This window comes from Octodon degus, unplaced genomic scaffold, assembly GCF_000260255.1.
Source record: "Octodon degus isolate 3935 unplaced genomic scaffold, OctDeg1.0 scaffold00067, whole genome shotgun sequence".
Classification (NCBI taxonomy): Eukaryota; Metazoa; Chordata; class Mammalia; order Rodentia; family Octodontidae; genus Octodon; species Octodon degus.
Genome location: NW_004524643.1, coordinates 10,197,606 through 10,216,790, shown reverse-complemented (window position 1 = coordinate 10,216,790; position 19,185 = coordinate 10,197,606). Strand labels below are relative to the sequence as shown.

Here is a 19,185-nt window from a genome sequence, read left to right as displayed (position 1 = left end):
TTCTTTTAAGACTAGAGAATACCTATTCATAGGCACATCTAAATGGTTTAATTTCTGACTTGATTTGGGGAAAAAAAAACTTTCTGAGGTAGGAGCGCACTAAGTAGTTCAGATTGACTTGGACTCATTATATAGCTAAGCTGGACTTGAACTCCTACCACATCCAGCTCATTAAATTTTCTGTACTTTTTAAAGAACCAGCATCGAGCTGTAGATCAAGTAATTAAAGCTGTAAGAAAAATCTGCAGTGCTTTAGATGGTGTAGAAACTCCTGCCATTACCGAATCAGTAAAGAAGCTAAAGAGAGCAGTTAACCTTCCAAGGAATAAAAGTGCTGATGTAAGTATTTTTATGTATTTAAGTAGGCATCTATCAAACTGGGAGATTTTTTTGGTTTTCTAGTAAGGAAATTGTTATTACTTTAACTTTTGAATTCAGGTCATTGTTTTGGTTGTGTGGGGATTCCTTGATGAGGTTATCCTGGAAAATCTTTATAAGAACTGACATTGAATGTGTATATGGCAAACTGAACCCCTTTACATGTAGAGAAGGACCTATGGCGTAAATTGATTGATTGTGAGTTTAAAAATAGATTCAGTAAAAGGTGCATGATGGGGGCACAAGATAGCTCAGCAGGGTAAAGTGCCTTCTGAGGCAGGCTTAGGCAAGCACAGGGACTGTGGTTTGATACTGGCACCACATGCCTCACCAGCCTGGCCCTGAGCCGGCCACAAAGTCTTGGCGTAGTGGTGTATGCCTGTAATCCCAGCACTGGGGAGGCTGAAAGCAGGAGGATCATCACAAGTCCGAGCTGCATAGTGAGACCCTGCAACAACCAAATACAATTTAAAAAAAAAAAGATAGATGGTGGATTTAGGGTTTCCCTTTCTTTTTGCCTCTGTGGTATTAGGGATTGAATGCAGCACCTTATATGTTAGGCAGATGTCCTGCCAGTGAGCTGTACCTCCAATCCTTTGCATTTTTTACGCACACTTTTAGTAATTTCAAACACTTTTAGGAAATTTTCTTGGGGAAAGCCGTTCCTACCCCCACCCAACTCCAGTACTGGGGACTGAAACCAGGACTTTTTAAATGAGCTACATTTGAAGACTTTTGTAAAGATTTTTGTTTTGTTTTTGAAATTTTGAAATAGGGACTTGTTAAATTTCCTAGACTGGGTTCAAACTTGCTATCCTCCTGCCTTAGCTTTCCAGAGTGCTTGGATTATGGGCGTCTTCCACCTTACCCAGCTTGGGAAGAGTTTCTTTGACTTAGTATTATTTAATTAAATGTGTTGAAGATAGGGTTGGGGATATAACTCCATGGTCTGAGTGCTGCCTGGCAAGCACAAGGACCTGAGTTCAACCCCCAGTACTGTATGCTGTGCTGGCCCAGACCCCAGATGCGCCATGCTGGCCCCAAAACCAGGCATGATGGCACATGGCCTGTAATACTAGCACTGGGGAGGCTGAGATAGGAGGATTATTACAAGTATGAACTGCATAGTGAGGCCCTGTGTTAAATAATTTTTTTAAAAAAATGTGTTGAAGATAGAGATGAACATTTTATATTGCATCATGGGCATTTTCTGACTAAATGATCTTTATATATTTAGGTGACTTCATTATCTGGAGGAGATACTAGCAAAACCTCAATTGGAGGTATGTCTTTAGATTCTTTACATTTCAGCAATAATCATTAATTTTTTGGAGAATTAACATTTTTCTCCAAATCTAGGCTCCCTGAATCTTGAAAATCCTGTTAAAGTGAGCATGGACCAGTTAACTGCAGCAATTTATGATCTTCTCAGACTCCATGCAAATTCTAGTAGGACTCCTGAAGACTGTACTCACAGTTGTAGGAACATCAAGGAAGCATGGACTACCACAGAACAGCTCCAGTTTACTATTTTTGCTGCACATGGAATTTCGAGTAACTGGGTATCGAAGTAAGTAACTATGTAAAACATGCACAGCTTTACCTAGAAGTACTTCTGATCTTGTAAAATACCAGTTATCTCTGTTTTCTGGTATTAAGTAGATTATACAGGATCACCAAGTACCTTTGTGGGTTTCAGATTTCAAAATTACAGGAGGATCACTGTGAGTTTGAGGCCAACCTGAATTACAGCGAAACTGTTGCAAGACAAAACAAAAAAAAGTACCCTCTGATGGTGTTCAGGAAATATTGACTATTAAAATAACCACTGTCATCTAGGGCACTGGAACCTGTCTGTAATTCCAACACTCTAGGAGGCTGAAGCAAATGAATCTAAGGCCCAGGGCTTTCCTACTGAGCTACATCTTAACCCATTAATTTATTTAACATACAGTTTTGCTAAGTTGCCAGGCTGAATTCAAGTTTCTGATACACCTGCCTCAGCCTCCCAAGCGCTGGGATTACTGGTGTGCACCACCATCCTGGCTAGCACAGTTCTTTATAGTAAAGACTCAGCAATAAATAAGTTGGCAGTGCTTTCCTAGAACTTGAATTTATATGGTTATCACTGGTATCTAAAGGTGTTATTTCGGGGCCAGCCAGTTAGCTCAGCAGACTAAAGTGCCTGCTTAGACAGAGCGCAGTGGCCAGGTTTGATCCCTGGCGTGCCATGCCAGCCCCGCCCCCAGGGTGCACTGAGAAGGACATTGAGGTTGGGTCTGGTGTCACACCTGTAATCCCAGTGCTTGGGAGACTAGAAACAGGAGAATCACTGAGTCCAGTCTACGCAGTGATACCCTTTGAACGCTAAACTGAATACATACATATATACATACATACGTACATATGTACCTACATTACGGTGTTAGTGTGTTGTTACTCCACATATTCCATGTACACATGGAAATTTAACCCTAATAATGAGAACCCTAACACTAATGAGAACAGATACCCAGTAGAAGACAATACAAAAATAATTATTAAGATAGAAAGTTTATAAAATACTAAATAAGGAACAAACTGAGTTAAGATGAGTTAGCTAGAGGTATTTTGTGAACCAGGGAGATTAGATTTAGAATATATTTAGAATGATAAATGGATTATAGATATGAACAGAGTGATTAGCTTGTAAATCTTTTAGTAAGTTAAAATAGCAGTAAAATATAAATTTATTCAGTCTAAGAATTTTGTCTTACAAAAACTGCTTACTGGCTGGACATGATGGCACACGGAGGCTAAAGCAGGAGGCTGAGGCAGGAAGATTGCTGTAAGTTCAAGGCCAGTCCAAACTGCATAACAAAGCCCTGTCTCAAAAGAAATAATGTGCTTACTATATCTAACTAACTTTGTAATTGTAGCAGTTTAGAATTAAGTCATTGCTGTCTAGTGAGATTATACAGCAGCAGCTATTTGCATGGATGGAAGCCTCCTGATATACCAGAAAGATTGGGTTAATCAAGATAGGCCATGGACTATTTATATGCTTAACTGATTCTGTTCAGTAGCTTAACAAAAGGAAATGCTACCTATGAGAGGTCTTTCTGTAATTTACCTGAAAGTGAATACATTATCTGTTTTCATTCATCTAAAATCTAAAGACTATTTATCAGACCCAAACGCTACAACTCTTGTTGCATAAGTCCTGCTTTACCTTGGTCTTAACCATCCAGCAGAAAAGTACAAAAATGAAGTATAAGAAGTAAAGCCATGCTGTTATGTTGAGCTGTAGGGGACTCAGGTCAACAATTTCTGACATTGCCAGAGGAATGGAAGACCCAACACTATTATGGACTACTGGACTCTTTTAGAATATTTTGCTGAGATAACACACCTATCATATTCAAATAACGGAACTAAACAAAAAAAGGGGATACAGATGAATGTCCATTTGGTATCTGTGTATTCAAAATGGTTAGGATAGATATATAGTTACATTCTCTTAATGAATAGAGGGATTTGTTCTAATAGTTTTTGTAAATAGGATAGCATGTCCGCATCTTGTACATCAGTTAACCACTAGGAAAAATGTATGCAATGTGTTAATTATTGAAACTGTCTTACCAATTTGGTTTGAAACTGTCTCATTGCTATTTGTTTCTCAAGAAAATTATGGGAAAAAAATTAAAAAATCTAAAGATTAGGTAACTGAGTAAAATACTGAAATTCTCCAGTTTTGTGTCATAGAACCATTGAAACTGGTACTTAGCCCTTTGTGCTTCTTTGGTCTCTATTTTCATATAATTTACAGTGGTTAAATTTTAAGTGGATTTCCAAAAATTCAAATGAATGTTAACCCGTTTATTTCAGATATTAGTCACTTTGGGTCAAGAACTGCTAAGTATCTGTATTAGTTTGCTAATTTGGACTATTAAAATAGAAGTTGAATTAACTCTTTTCTTTTCTCAGTTATGAAAAATATTATTTGATATGTTCCCTGTCTCACAATGGAAAGGATCTTTTTAAACCTATTCAATCAAAGAAGGTTGGCACTTATAAGAATTTCTTCTATCTTATTAAATGGGATGAATTGTAAGTGAAATTTCTGGCTTTTTAATACTTTCAGTGTGCTCTGTTCCTAATGTTTGTAACCTAGCTTCAGTTATTACCAATTTCACTGAAATTTATTAAATTTTTACTGATGTCTTAAAATCTTTTCTAGATAAGATTCTATAAAACAAATTCTTTTTAAAAATTCTGAAATACTTCTCTTAATGAATAGAATGATTTGTTCTAATGGTGTTTGTAAATAGGACCTCAAGTCCGCATCTTGTACAGCAGTTAACCACTAAGAAGAATGTATGCAGTGTGTTAATTATTGAAATTGTCCTAGCGATTTGATTTGAAACTGTCTCATTGCTATTTATCAATAAAATTATGAAAAAAAAAATTTTTTTACCATAAAATAAAATAAAAATTCTGAAATACTTGCCCAAACCCCTATATGTTATTAGATTGCAATAGCATGTTGTTAATTCTTCCTAGGCTTTGTTAAGTTAAAGATATAAATTTACATGTAATTAAATACTAGAAGGGTTGTATATCATTTAAGGCCTTCTAGAGAACAGAAAACACACACACACACATAAGGTTACAGTGGCTGCTTGCAGAGTCAGATGTGGAACATTACTAAAGGCCTGTCTGTGTGTTAGAGAGCTGAAGGGCCTGTTAGGAAGTCTAAGGCTTTACCTCAGGCCAGGGAGATAGCTCAGTGGCATGAGCACCTACCTGGCAAGTGTATGGTTCTGAGTTCCATCTCTGGTACCAAAAAAAAAAAAAAAAGGTCTAAGGCTTCATGATGAAGTCCTGTGTGAGTCCATATCAGGCAGCTGAAGGGTATGCTGTGAAAGCCAGGAAATGGACATCAAAGGCAAACACTGGAGCTCCTCTGAAGAAACAAAAATGAGCCTGCCTTCTTTCCTTCCCCTTTTACTCCATTGAGGCTTATTTGTTTGTGCCATTCAAACCCAGAGTGGGTCTTAGTTAATCCATTCAATCATACCCAGAACTGTGCTAAACCAATCAGTAGGGCATTTCTTACCAAGTTGACAAAAAGGTTAACTATTATAGATGGTATTTAATAACATTGTTTGTTTTTATTCTGTGATACGTGTAAGAATCTGGGTTTTTATTACTAGATTTAAAAAGTTGTTTTAAATTTGTACAGGATGTTTTATAATGTTACTTTTTTGTTTTGTTTTGTTTGGCTTTTTGAGACAGGGTCTCATTCTGTGTAGTTCTTTTTTTTTTTTTTTTAAATTTTTTGGAACTGGGGATTGAACTCAGATCCTTGCGTTTGCCAGTCAAGCATTTCTTTTATTTATTTATTTAGTGTGTGTGTGGCCAGCTCAGCCCACCAGGGGGCGGGGCTGGCTGGCATGTGGTGCTGGGGGATTGAGCCGCGGTCCTTGTGCTTTGCTTGGCTTAGCTTGTTCTAAATAGGTGCTTTAGACCACTGAGCCATCTCACCAGCCCTGTGTAGTTCAAAGAGGTCTTGAACTTTGTAGCCTAGGCTGGCCTCAGACTTGCAGTGATCTTCCTGCCTCAGCTTCCTGAATGCTGGATTACTGATGTGCTACCACACCTGCCCAGTATTACTGTTTTTAAAATGCTGTTTCTGAATGGGGAAAAAAAAAAAAAACCACAAAACTGTAAGTTAGGTAGTCAGTTGAAGAACTTTCTATTATTTGTTACATATATATAAAATTTTTTCCTATTTTCTCTTTTATTAAGTTGCAAAAATAATGTATCTATTAAGGCAAGCAAATAAAACAAACATGCACATAGGATGCCAGGCATGGTGGTACATCTAAGCTAAGCTATTATGGCTTTCCTCATGATAGTCCACTTCCCTGCCTGCCTTCCTTCCACTGGGAATCTGGGAATCAAATTCATGATGTCACACTTGCCAGGCAGGTACTGTGCTGTTGAACTGTATTCCCAGCCCCCATGGTGGTACATCTACTCCTAGCTACTTAGGAGGCTGACATGGGAGGATTGTGAATCGAAGGCCAGTCTGGGAAACATAGATACCCTGTCTTAAAAGGTAGTGGGTTCTAGCCCATTTTTAATTCATCATCTCATTTAGAGTTACCGTTCTTGATCTCATCTGTTCTTTCAGATTTACAAAAAAGAAATACATATTATCTGTTTGTATATATCTTTGCATATTTACAACCCAAAGCAGATATTCTCATAAACATTCATCTAGTCCAGTTGTAGTAAACCTTTTAGTGATACAGCCAGCTGTGGCACATGTACTGTAGGTTCACCACTACTGAAGTCTGTCTTGAAATAAAGATGACTGTTATTTTGCCTGCAAATTGATGCTGTAAAACTTAAATAAAAGTACTTAAAAATTTTTGAAGAAAACGTCCTGGGCTGGGGAGATGGCTCAGTACAATAAGCACTTGCCTGGCAAGTGCACGGGCCTGAGTTCAATCCCCAGTTCCGCCAAAAACAAAAAAGAAAAACGTCCTTTAAAATTTTATGTATTATTTGGGGCTGGGGAGATGGCTCAGTGGAATAAGTGCTTCCCTGGCAAGCGCAAGGACCTGAGTTCAATCCCTGGTTCTGCAAAAAAAAAAAAAAAATTTTATGTATTAATGTAATTTAAGACTTTTAAAAATATAAGTTAACCAAACTTGCTGCATAGCTAAAGATTACATAAAATTAAAGATTATTGGGTATTCAAATGAAATTCCTAAAATTGTCAGTCTCATTAAAGCTAAGTTGCTCATTCAATCTAATTTGTTCTTTCTATTAATACATTTTTTCCCCCATAGAATTATTTTTCCCATCCAGATATCACAATTGCCATTAGAATCACTTCTTCATCTTACTCTTTTTGGAATTTTAAATCAGAGCAGTGGAAGTTCCCCTGATTCTAATAAGCAGAGAAAGGGGCCTGAAGCTTTGGGCAGAGTTTCTTTGCCTCTTTTTGACTATAAACGGTAAGTATCATTGAATTGTGATAGTGAACTGCTGTGGACATATCTACACATTAGAATTGGCCTAAAGGACAGGATGGGGACAATGACAAACATGAGCTAAGAGAGCTATTTCAGTTTTTCCCAATATGATAAGAGGAGATCAGTTCAAAGAGAGATCAGGGGAAAGCAGTTATTCTGATGTAGTCTAAAGATTGTCTGGGTATCTGGAAGGTGGTCTGCTTCTCATGTTCAGGAGAACAGCAGCACCCAGTGACTCATTTATGTATAGCACTGTATGACTGATATAATACCATGATTTCATCAATTCCCCTGATAGTAATGAAAGCAACTCTTTTCATTCTTTTGCTCTACCTCTCCAGTTTGAGACTATAGATATACATTATTCCCTTCGTTAATTGTCTTTATCAGACTAATCTGTCCCCTTACTGTCATGGGCCTCTGGTCTTTATTTTCCAAAGGTCCTATATGTGTCAAAAACCTGTTCTAGGATTCTTTCTCTTACTCTTAAGGGTAAAGGAACTTCTTTATTAATTAAAGCTTAAGGAAATAGCCATTTGGGGGGCTGGGGAGATAGCTCGGCAGTCTAAGTGCCTGCCTGGCAAACACAAGGACCCAGGTTTGATCCCCAGTACCACATGATGTGCTGACCCCAGAACCCCAAGTGTACTGTACTGGCCTCTGAAAGCAGGTATGGTGGCACACACCTGTAATCCCAGTGCTGGGGAAGCTGAAACAGGAGAATCACTATGAGTCCCAGCTGCCTAGGGAGACCCTGTACCAAATAAATAAATAAATGAAAACTTTTTTGTTTTTAATTTTAGGGAAGGGTCTACAGGATGTTCAGGGTCTCACTACTAGATTGGACTCATAGTGATCTGCCTGTTTACAGCCTTCCAAGAGCTGGGTTTACAGGTGCACGCCACCATGCCCTCACTTGGCACCTCAATTGCCATCTCAGTGCGCCCCAGGGGCAGGGCCGGCATAGCAGGCTGGGGGATCAAAACCCTAGCCGGCCCCTGCGTGCTTACCGGCACTTTAATCCACTGAGCTATTTGGTTGAAACAAAGATGTAAAAAGAAAGAAATAGCCATTTGGAATTATAAGGTCATGCAAAATAGAAAAGAAATCTAGGACATGCTATATACAATACATTGAGATTGTTCTGCAAACTGATAATGTATATGAGTGTATTGAAAGCATATCTAAAGTTCTGTAATCAGAAAGCCTATTTAAACACTTTATAATACATTCACTTAAATAACATTTATATACTCCTTGTTACTATGTGCTAGGTTTTATCTGAGTGCTGTGCATATATCCATATATTCCCCTATAACTCTATGATGAGGATACTATTATAACCACCAAAGGACAGAGGTTAAGTGCCTTGCTTCTCAGAGCTTGCATAGTAGTTGAGATTTGAATCAGGCATTATGGCTTCAGGATCCTATATTGATATTTTTAAACTTATTTGACACCATAGCACTTTTTTTGTTATTGTAGAGTGTAGTCTTTGAAACATCATATTCTCAGGAGTATTTAGAAAGGATTTAATGATGGATCTTTTTTTTTAAAATTGAAAATATTCTCTCAGTCTACTTTTTCCTTTTCCTTAAGTAGCAAACTGTTTGATTTTCCAGTAAGCACTTACTGACTTCACACTTTTTTTTTTTTCCTCAATATTATGGATTGAACCTAGAGCCTTGGGTATGATAGGCAAATGCTTTATCAATGAACTGCATCCCCAGCCCTGAATTCACACATTTTGATCTTGTTGTATTCTTTTTCCATACACTTAAATGAAAAATGCTTGTTATAAGTATTTCTATCATATTTGAGGAGGCAGTAAAAGCTTTTTTTCTTTTTAACTATCTTTTGGTCATTTTAATGTTTTATTTGGTACCTGATATAGTTATAAACCATCAAAAACTAGAGAAAAGCAGTGAAGAGATTACTCTTGGAGCCAGGGAGATGGCTCAGTGGAATAAGTGCTTCCCTGGGAAGCACAAGGACCTGAGTTCAATCCCTGGTTCTTCAAAAAAAAAAAAAGAGATTACTCTTATTGATACGCATTTAAAACTTTTCATTGAACTTTGTACAGAACTTATGTTTTGAAATATAGTCATTTTTATGTTTTATCAAAAAAAAAATAAAAAAATAAAACTTTTCATTGAATATAATCCATAACCTCCCTGAACAGAATATTGACTGTCATTGGTGCCATGAAGGAGAAGAATTGTGTTCTCATTTCTTTTTTGGTAAATTAGTTTCAGTAGTTATGTGAGAAAATTAAATGTAATTCCATTATTATCATTGATTTCTTTTAATTATTTATTTATTACATTTTTATTTAGTGTGTGTATGTGTGTGACCAGCTCAGCCCACCAGGGGGCGGGGCTGGCTGGCATGTGGTGCTGGGGGATCGAACCGCGGTCCCTGTGCTTTGCCAAGCTTGTTCCAAGTAGGTGCTCTAGACCACTGAGCCATCTCTCCAGCCCGCATTATTATCATTGATTTTTGAGAGCTTGTTTGGAGGTTCTAGCAGGGGAGCGCAGCTACTCGTATACCCTTGACCGAGGAACGGTCCTCCTCTATTGGGGGTGATCGACCTCTTCGACCGAGTGCGCAGCTTCAGGAGGGACACACATGGATCGTTGAGGGAGGAAGGGGACACCCGCCTAGCCAGCCAGATCAGCCAAATCAACCCTGGCGATCAGTGGGGTGACAGATGTCACAGCCAGATCACCCTCACATCCTATCATTGATTTTTTGATATTTACACATGTGTCTGGTTTATTTCATTTATGAGTATATGTTCAAGTGGCATCCACTTCAATATAAAGGCTTGGAGTTTATCATTCTTAATAGCTGAATAATACTCCATTGTGTAAAAATACCACATCTTTCTCAACCATTCCTCAGGTGATGGGCATCTTGGTTGTTTCCAAGATTTGGTTATTACAAATTGTGCTGCTATAAACATAGGCACACATATATCCCTATGATATGATGTTTTCAGATCCTCTGGAAAAATTCCCAGTAGAGGAATAGCTGGTTTAAAGGGGATTTCCAAAGCAATTTTTCGAAGGAGTTTCTATATTGATTTCCATAATGGTTGCACAAGTCTACATTCCCACCAGCAGTGCAGAAGGGTTCCTTTTTCCCCACAGCCTCTCCAAAATTTCTTGTTGTGTGATTTCTTTATGATAGCCATTCTTATCTCAATGTGGTTTTAATTTGCATTTCACGAATGGCTAGTGATGTGGAGCATTTTTTCATATATTTATTCGCTTCTTTAATTTCTTTCTCTGAGAAGCGTGCATTCATCTCAGATGCCCGCTATCATTGATTTTTGTAACTACAGTAAATCAGTTTTGAAAGTCATTTTCTACTTTTATGGTCTGGTAAACTTTTTTTTTAGATGAATGACATAGCATTCTTTCATAATTCAAGAAATTATAAAGTGAAGCAAACCATGCGTGGTAGTACACACCTATAATCCCTGCAATCAAGGCAGGAGCATTGCAAGTTCTAGCCCAGATTAAGCAAATTAGGTTGTATCCAAAAAGGTTTGGGGAATGTAGCTCAGTGTGAAAGTCCTGAGTTCCATCTCCAGGACAGATAGATAAGGTAGACTAGATTAGATAAAATAAGATCAGATAAATTAGATAGAGAAGTTGACTTCTTAGTTTTATAGTTTGCATCAAACCCTGAATAGATGGTTTTTGGTTGAAGGCTGCTAAGTAGTTCAGTACCTCTAGGTAATATTGGAACTTCAGATTCAAGAAACAACCAGAAGTGCTGGTCAGATAGCTTAGCAGACTAAACTGTCTGCTTAGGCAGAGCGCAGTGCCATGCGGGCCCCACCCCCAGGGTGTGCTGAGACAGGGATTGAGACGGGGCATGGTGGTATGCACCTGTAATTGGGAGGCTGAAAACAAGAGAATCACTGAGTCCAATCTATGTAGTGATTGGACCCTGTAGGCCCTGTACTAAATATATTAAGAAAGGAAAGAAAAAAAGCAAGCATGCCAGAAGTAAAGAGACAACTAGGCATGGTGGCACACACCTGTAGTCCCAGCACTCAGGAGGCTGAAGCAGGAGGATTGCCTTGAGTTAGAGACCAGCCTGGGCAACATAATTAATTCAAGGCCAGCCTGAAGTACATAGTGAGATTCTGTCTCAGAAAAGGTCCTCCCCCCCCAAAAAAAAAAAAAAAAACTCCTCCCTCAGAAACTAAGAGGGAAGATAATTTATATGAATATATGTACAGAAGAAGTGTTATATACTATGTAGTGGTTAGTGATCTTGATTTTAAAATTCGCTGTATAATAACCTTTCTGGGACAAGATGGAATCTCAGTGTTGTTTTAATTTATAACTCTAATCAGTATATTAAACATTTTATTATCTGTTTATTTGCAATTTGTACTCCTTCTGAGAAGTGTCTATTCATTTCAGATGCCCATTTTTGGATTGGGTTGTTAGATTTGCGGTATCTTCCCAAAAGAATTAAAAGCATCATACCACAGTGGTATATGTGCAGTCATATGCATAGCAGCACAATTTGGAATAGCTAAATCTTAGAAACAGCCCAAATGCCCATTAAGCAATGAATGGATAAGAGACTTGGAGGGTTTTTTTTTTTTTTTTTTAATGCAGTACTACTAAGCCAGAAAAAGGATAAACTTGAGACATTTATAACTGAATGGAAGGACCCTGGGACCATACTCTTATGTGAAATACACTGGACACATAAATATCACATTGTCTCTCTGGTATGAGAAATCAGAAGTGTAAATAAGAACCAAAATATACAATAGATATTGTGAAACAGTAATGTTTCAAAGGGAATTGGGAGGGAGTGTAGAAGGAAAAAGAAAAAAATGAGAAAAAAGGATAAAATAGAAATGAAGCTTTGTAAATAAGGAGGGGAAGTGGGGTTGAAGGGAGGAGAGAGGAATGTGGGGAAAAAAGAGGAATTAAGATATATCATGTACAAATACACAAGTTCCCTGTGATGAATGTAATTATTATACATATTTATATTGTATAAACTTAATTATTTTAAAAAATAGATAAATGATTTCAAAAGATAAAATTCTTTCCAGAAACTAGAATCAAATTAGAGCTTGAGATCTAATGATAGTACATGCTTGAGCCCCCCCCCCACCTGTTTTTATAAGAAGTTTGTTAGAACATAGTATACTTATTCATTTGTGCATTACTTATGGCTGCTTTGTATTATAACAGCCAAAGTCTTGGCAGCAAAGAATAAGTGACCTATAAAGTCAACAGTATTTGATTGCTGAAAGTTTGTAGACAAGGGCACAGATACAACTTATCTCAGATGATTGGTGTTCTGGCACTGGTTCTCTTTGCATGTAGTTTTCATTCTAATGGTAAACGTCTGGGAGCAGTTCTGTAATCCAAGTATTTCTCCACTTTGGTCTGTATCCCTTTGTAGAAAAAACTCAGTGGCACAGCGCCTTTTTCCAGCTTCGTTCCATCCTTCACAAGATTTTCATTCTCCTTTGTCCTTTATAGTTCAGTATGTGTTCACCTGAAGTCACACAGTACAGTGTGGAGAACAAAAACTGATCTGTTCTTAAAGATTTTACTTTTATAAAATAGTGAATGGAATGTGAATATTTCAAGTTGACCAGCGTTAAAGAGTTTTGCATTTTATTTTAAAGGAAATCACAGTATTCTTTTTACATTCATGAAGGTTTTTAACATGTGGAACCAAACTTCTTTATCTTTGGACTTCATCACGTGCAAATCCTAGTCCTGGAACAATTCCTAAAAAAGGATATGTCATGGAAAGAATAGTGCTACAGGTAATGGTATTTCTTGGCCCATGGAGAGGTTTAAATTTAAATTCTTTTATAAAAAGTGTGTGGGTGTATACCATGATTTTGGTTATTAAAGAAATTTAATTGATCTTTTAACTTCAGACTCTATCTTAAGTTTAAATCACAAAACCATGTCTAGTTTCTGAAAAATAGAAGCTGAATGTGGTGGCATATACCTGTAATCCCAGCTACTCTGGAAACTGAGGCAGGAGGATCACAAATTTGAAGCCAGCCTGGGCAATTAACACTCAAAACAACAAATAATTTGAAGTATGGGAGATGTAGTTTAGTGGTGGAGTACCCCTGGATTCAGTCCCCATCATTGAAAAACAAAACTGCATTGTACCCATCTGTAGTAGATTGCTAACTGGTGGTCAATTTGTTACACCCTGCCGAACGGAACTAGTGTGGTGCTAGGTATGGGAGGCCCACCTATGGACTGTTGCCCGCAGCATAAGAGGCAGAACTGGAAAAGCTTTTGAGAGGCTGTTAGGAAAGCTGTTTGGAGAAGCTGTTTGGAGCTGTTGGAAGCTGCTATTCTCTTGGGCTGTTCTGCTGGAGGACCTTGTCATGCTGGCTTTCCTGATGAACTTGGCTGTTCTTGTCAGAGGAGGAGCTCAGGACCTCGTTGTCGCTGAGAATGGCTATGGTTTACTTTGGCGGAGCTCTTGTCTTCATCTTGAGCATTGCTTCCTGGCTTCAGAGGAGAAGATAGTGTACTGCTCAGCCTTCTGAAGAAGATTGTCCCGTTGGCTTTCCTAATGGGAACTCGCTTTCTTCATCACAAGAGGAGCTCAGGACCTCACTGATGCTGAGGATGAATGTGGTACTTCTGTGGGGAGTTCTGGTTTTCACCTTGAGCATTGCTTCCTAGCTCCAGTACAGATCCCTCAGCCTGTTAGCATAGATCTTCATCCTGCTAACACAGACTTTCTACTGATGGGACATCCCAGTGCAGATCCATAAAGCAGTCCTGCATGAGACATTGTCATGGACTCTGGGCCTCCAGTTGGACTTGTGGAAGGCACTGTTATGGACTCTAGGAGCTGGACTCAAGCAGGATATTAAGATCCAGGCCTTTAGCTGCTTTCTTTGGTCTTCAGTGTGTGGGCAGATTCCCTGCACTCTTTGTGTATGATTCTTTGGGTGATTATAAAAAAATCTTATAAAATGTGTCCTGTATTATATCATTCTTACAAAACCCCAAACCATGACACCATCTCAAAAATATATATGTAGTATTGAGAGTTACCAACTATTGGTAACCACTATCAACAGAAAGACAAGCACTAATTTAATATTCAATATAAATACATTTTTACTGCTAAGAAAAAAAGTTTTTTTTAAGCTAGTATGACATATTTCAATTGTAATTTGATTAATTTTTTTATTTTTTAAGGTTGATTTTCCTTTTCCTACATTTGATATTATTTATACAACTCCACAAGTTGACAGAAGCATTATACAGCCGTATGACTTAGAAACACTGGAAAATGATATAAAAGAAAAACTTTTTGATATTCTTCAAAGAGACTCATCATTTGGGTATGCCTTATTTATTCTGTTTTGCCTGGGTATCAGTTACAGTGTCAGTTACAGTGTTAAAGATCCAGTTAAGAGCTTATATTAAATGTCCTTATTTACTTCATTTCTTAGCAGTGCTCTTGGTGAGGAAAATTTTCTATTTAATGTTTTAAAATTATATCAAGCCAGGTATGGTGATGCATGCCTATAGTATCAACACCCAGGAGGCTGAGGCAGGAGGATTGCTGTAAGTTCAAGCCCAGCCTGGGCTACAGAATGAGCTCAAGGGCAGCCTGAACTGCACAGTGAGACCCGGTCTCAAAAAGCTGCCCCCTCCCTGCCAAGCCCATATGGAAATACAGGTGTAGCTCACTTGCCTAGCATGTGGAGAGTGGTAGGTTCAAGTCCCAACACCAAGAAACAAGTACACAAACCAACATGAGATGACTGCATCAGTTTAGGAAACTTGTTTAAGTCAAACTTATTACTTGATTAAAAGGAAGACACCCTGGGAAATCAATGTATTAATTTCCTTAGTCTATAAAGAAATTTTTTCACATCAATAAGATAATTCAGTAATGAAGAAGAATGTACACAATAAAACATACTATCCTTTGAACATCTGAAAAGATGTCCAGCCTCTTGAGGAAAAGTAGTGCACAGTATTACAGTGATAAGTATTTTAAAAAGATGGGAAAATTACACAGTTGTACAGAACAATTGTGCAACCCAGCAATGTTCCCTCCATCTATTTCATAGAGAAAACCCTTGTATATTTGTTTGTAAGGATGAGAATATTGCAGTAATTAGGTTGCTGAAAAGCTGATTAGAAATGCCTATCAGTAACAGTTAAAATCATTCAGTGGTGAACTACAACTACGTACAATGACGTTAAAGTAGTATGTACTAGTATATAAGACATGATAAATGTACTATACGTATAATATAGTATGACTATTAGTAAAAAGAAAAAAATTGACCTTGGGTGATTGGGAGTTGCAAAGAGAGATTTTACTATGCACTTTTCACAACATACAGATTTTTTTTTTTTTTCCTTTTCTGTATTTAGGTCAGGGTGTACAAGGTCTTACCACGTAGATTGGACTTGTAGTGATTCTCCTGCTTTCAGCCTCACAAGTGCTGGGATTACAGGCGCATGCCACCACGCCCAGTCCCAATCGCTGTCTCAGTGCACCCCAGGGGTGTGGCCGGCGCTGCACCCTGGGAATCAAACCTCAGCCGCTGCACTCTGCCAAAGCAGGTGCTTTAGTTCACTGAGCTATCAGGCTGGCCCTTAGCATATGGATTTTTTTAGTTCACCATATGAAATTTATGTGTTTCACTATATGTATTATATGTATAAAAATGAATAGGTTATAAAATAGTCAAATGTTCACATGAACATTGTTCACTAAGTTTAAAGCAAGTAGAATGAGACTATCTAGAGCAAGTCATTTCCATTTTAATTATTCGTAATTCAACTGTATAATCATTCTCTAACATTTTATATTAGCAGCCAAGAACAATAATACATGTCTGAGATTTTAGCGCTGGGAAGCTGGGAGAGCAGGATCACAGATTTGAGCCCAGTCTGGGCAACTAAGGCATTTAGTGAGACCTTGCCTCAAAAAAAGGGAAGGGGTCAAGGAATATAGCTCAGTGCGGAGGCCCTGGGTTCATTTCACAGTGTTACCTACCCCACCCCCAAAATGATAGCAGCATATGTGTTCTATATGACATTTGACTTGTATAAAATGGGTGAAATCCTTGCAAACTCTTTGGGTGAAGTCTATTAATTAATCTCCCATTTATACTATGTGGCATCTGGTTTGAGCTCAATAAATTTTTACTCTACTGAATTATCCTTTGTTTTCATGACTTTTATTAGGAAGAATAATTTCTTTTCACACCCAAATTAGGGTAAAGTAACGATGTTTACTGTACATTGCATTTTCTATTCCAAATTAGTGTTAAATGTTTTTACCAAGAATAGGATAAATTTCATTGTGTTTTTAATCATTGAGGTTATAACTATGTTGTTACAGTATTAATGAGAAATTTAATTGTTATGAATACAGGCTTTCTAAAGAAGATAAAGCCTTTTTGTGGGAGAAACGTTATTACTGCTTCAGACATCCAAATTGTCTTCCTAAAATCCTAGCAAGTGCCCCAAACTGGAAATGGGTTAATCTTGCCAAAACTTACTCATTGCTTCATGAGTGGCCGCCCTTGCATCCATTGGCTGCATTGGAGCTTCTTGATTCAAAGTAAGTCAGTTTATTATGCTTTCCAGTATGGGCAAAAATTAATTATCACAAAATTAATCTCAAAATTGAATCTATAGTAATCTTCCTGAAGAAAAAAAACACATTGCTTCTGAATAAAGAATTATATGAGTATTTTTTGTTAAGAACAAATTGAAATTGTCTTTTTTTTTCTTTTTTAAACTATGGCTTCAGTGGAAGGAAATCATTGTTAAACCCTGATTTTCTGATGTTGTAGGTTTGCTGATCAGGAAGTGAGATCCCTAGCTGTGACCTGGATTGAGGCCATTAGTGATGATGAGCTAACAGATCTCCTTCCACAGTTTGTGCAAGTGAGTTTATTACTGAGTGACCTTACTCTTGGTTCTGTGAGTTGGAAACTTAATAAGGGTCCCCGTTCTATTTTAATTAAAAGTAATTTTGTTGTATGGCAGTGTCGAGGGGTATTACGTGCCGGCTTAGTGTGTTGGGTATTCTCCCATTGTCATCTGTGCCTCATGAATTCTGCATATCTGTACTTGAACTTTTAATTCTTAGACTTTTTAGAGTCTCATAACAATCCAGACTTGAACTTTTCCTTGGTTTTCCTTTACTGGCTAGTGAAACACTGCTAATAAATATTTTTTGTAAGTACATTTTTGTGTTTTATTTCATCACTTTAGCCTATAGTAATTAACTTGTTCAGTTTTACAAGAATTAATCTTTTATGAGTAATGTTTGACTTACATGGTTCTTTTGATAATTTCACTGAATAATTTAGTTTGGGTTTGACCACTACTGAGTCTTACTTTCTTTCTACACATAGGCTTTGAAATATGAAATTTACCTGAATAGTTCATTAGTACACTTCCTTCTGTCCAGGGCTTTGGGAAATATCCAGATAGCACACAATTTATATTGGTAAGATTTCAATTTTTTATTAAGTACCTTATTTCTATTCCTGTTTTTTATAGTGAGGATATACTCTGTTAAGTCTAAATAATATGTCCATACTAGTTACTGTGGCTATCAAATGTTTTGTTGAATGCATTATATTATTTTTTGTCTTTTTGACACTGGGCTTTACTCTGCAGTTCAGGCTGGCCTTGAACTCACTTTGTAGCCCAGGCTGGCCTTAAACTCATAATGATCCTGCTTTCTCAGCTTCCCAAATACTGGGGCTACAGGCATGTACCACCTTGCCTGCGTGACTGCATTATTTTAAAACTAAATTTTGATGTTTTTAGGAGAAAAACAAAAAATGACAAGACCCTCTATTGCAAAATACTTGGCATGTTATAACACCATGAGTTTTTACTTGCTATGTACTTAAATTTTTATGCACAAAAAATAGAATTTGTTAAATTGATTGTTAAGGGAGGTTCATCTGATTCTCAGAAGTGACTGACATGTATTTTTGCTCTGTTAGGCTTCTCAAGGATGCACTGCATGATACACAGTTTGGTACCCGATATGAACATGTTTTGGGTGCTCTCCTCTCAGTAGGAGGAAAAAGACTCAGAGAAGAACTTTCTAAGCAGACAAAACTTGTACAGCTCCTAGGAGGAGTAGCAGAAAAAGTAAAACAGGCTAGTGGATCAGCCAGACAGGTAAGAAAGTACTACTTTCTCTTTGTCATAGTGTTGAAAGAGAATATTTGATGAAAGAGAATATTTGATGCTAAAAGATCTTTGTCATACTGACAAAATAAATTTTTATTCTATCACTAGACTCCCAATAGAACTCCAAATAAACTCATGTTATTTGGGACAAGTAATAATTTAAAGGTTGTTTAAAATATATAGGAAAAGATTTCATAACCTAGCTCAAAAAATCAATGATGTATCCATTACTTCTTCCCTCCACTGAACCTAGAGCCTTTGTGCTGGGCTCAAACCTGAGGTCCTGCCTCAGCCTCTCAGAGTGCTGGTATTACAGAGATAGTTCAGATTTTTGTTTGAACACCTGTTATGTACATATTTTGCATTCTAGGAATTGAATACAGGATCTCGTGTATGCTATCCAAGTATTCAACCATGATTATGCCACATGCCTCGCCCTTTTTATTTTGTGTATTTAAATTTTGAGACAAAGTCTCACTGTGAAGCTCAGGCTAGCCTCAAACTCAGCATCTTCCTGCCTGAACCTCCCAGGTAGTTGGAATTTACAGGTGTGC

The 19,185-nt window shown here is 37.5% G+C and overlaps 1 protein-coding gene across 1 annotated transcript in view; it reads left to right on the top strand.

The window, feature by feature from the left end:
• The window catches only part of Pik3c2a (phosphatidylinositol-4-phosphate 3-kinase catalytic subunit type 2 alpha), a 147,206-nt gene that overhangs the window by 98,086 nt on the left and 29,935 nt on the right, over window positions 1-19,185 (top strand). The window contains exons 7-17 of the mRNA XM_004634951.2: window positions 196-339; window positions 1,616-1,661; window positions 1,738-1,948; window positions 4,345-4,467; window positions 7,221-7,388; window positions 13,116-13,227; window positions 14,642-14,787; window positions 16,845-17,033; window positions 17,269-17,362; window positions 17,836-17,930; window positions 18,439-18,619. Of these exons, the coding sequence (XP_004635008.1) occupies window positions 196-339; window positions 1,616-1,661; window positions 1,738-1,948; window positions 4,345-4,467; window positions 7,221-7,388; window positions 13,116-13,227; window positions 14,642-14,787; window positions 16,845-17,033; window positions 17,269-17,362; window positions 17,836-17,930; window positions 18,439-18,619 (1,509 nt within the window). The remainder of the gene's footprint in view (window positions 1-195; window positions 340-1,615; window positions 1,662-1,737; window positions 1,949-4,344; window positions 4,468-7,220; window positions 7,389-13,115; window positions 13,228-14,641; window positions 14,788-16,844; window positions 17,034-17,268; window positions 17,363-17,835; window positions 17,931-18,438; window positions 18,620-19,185) is intronic.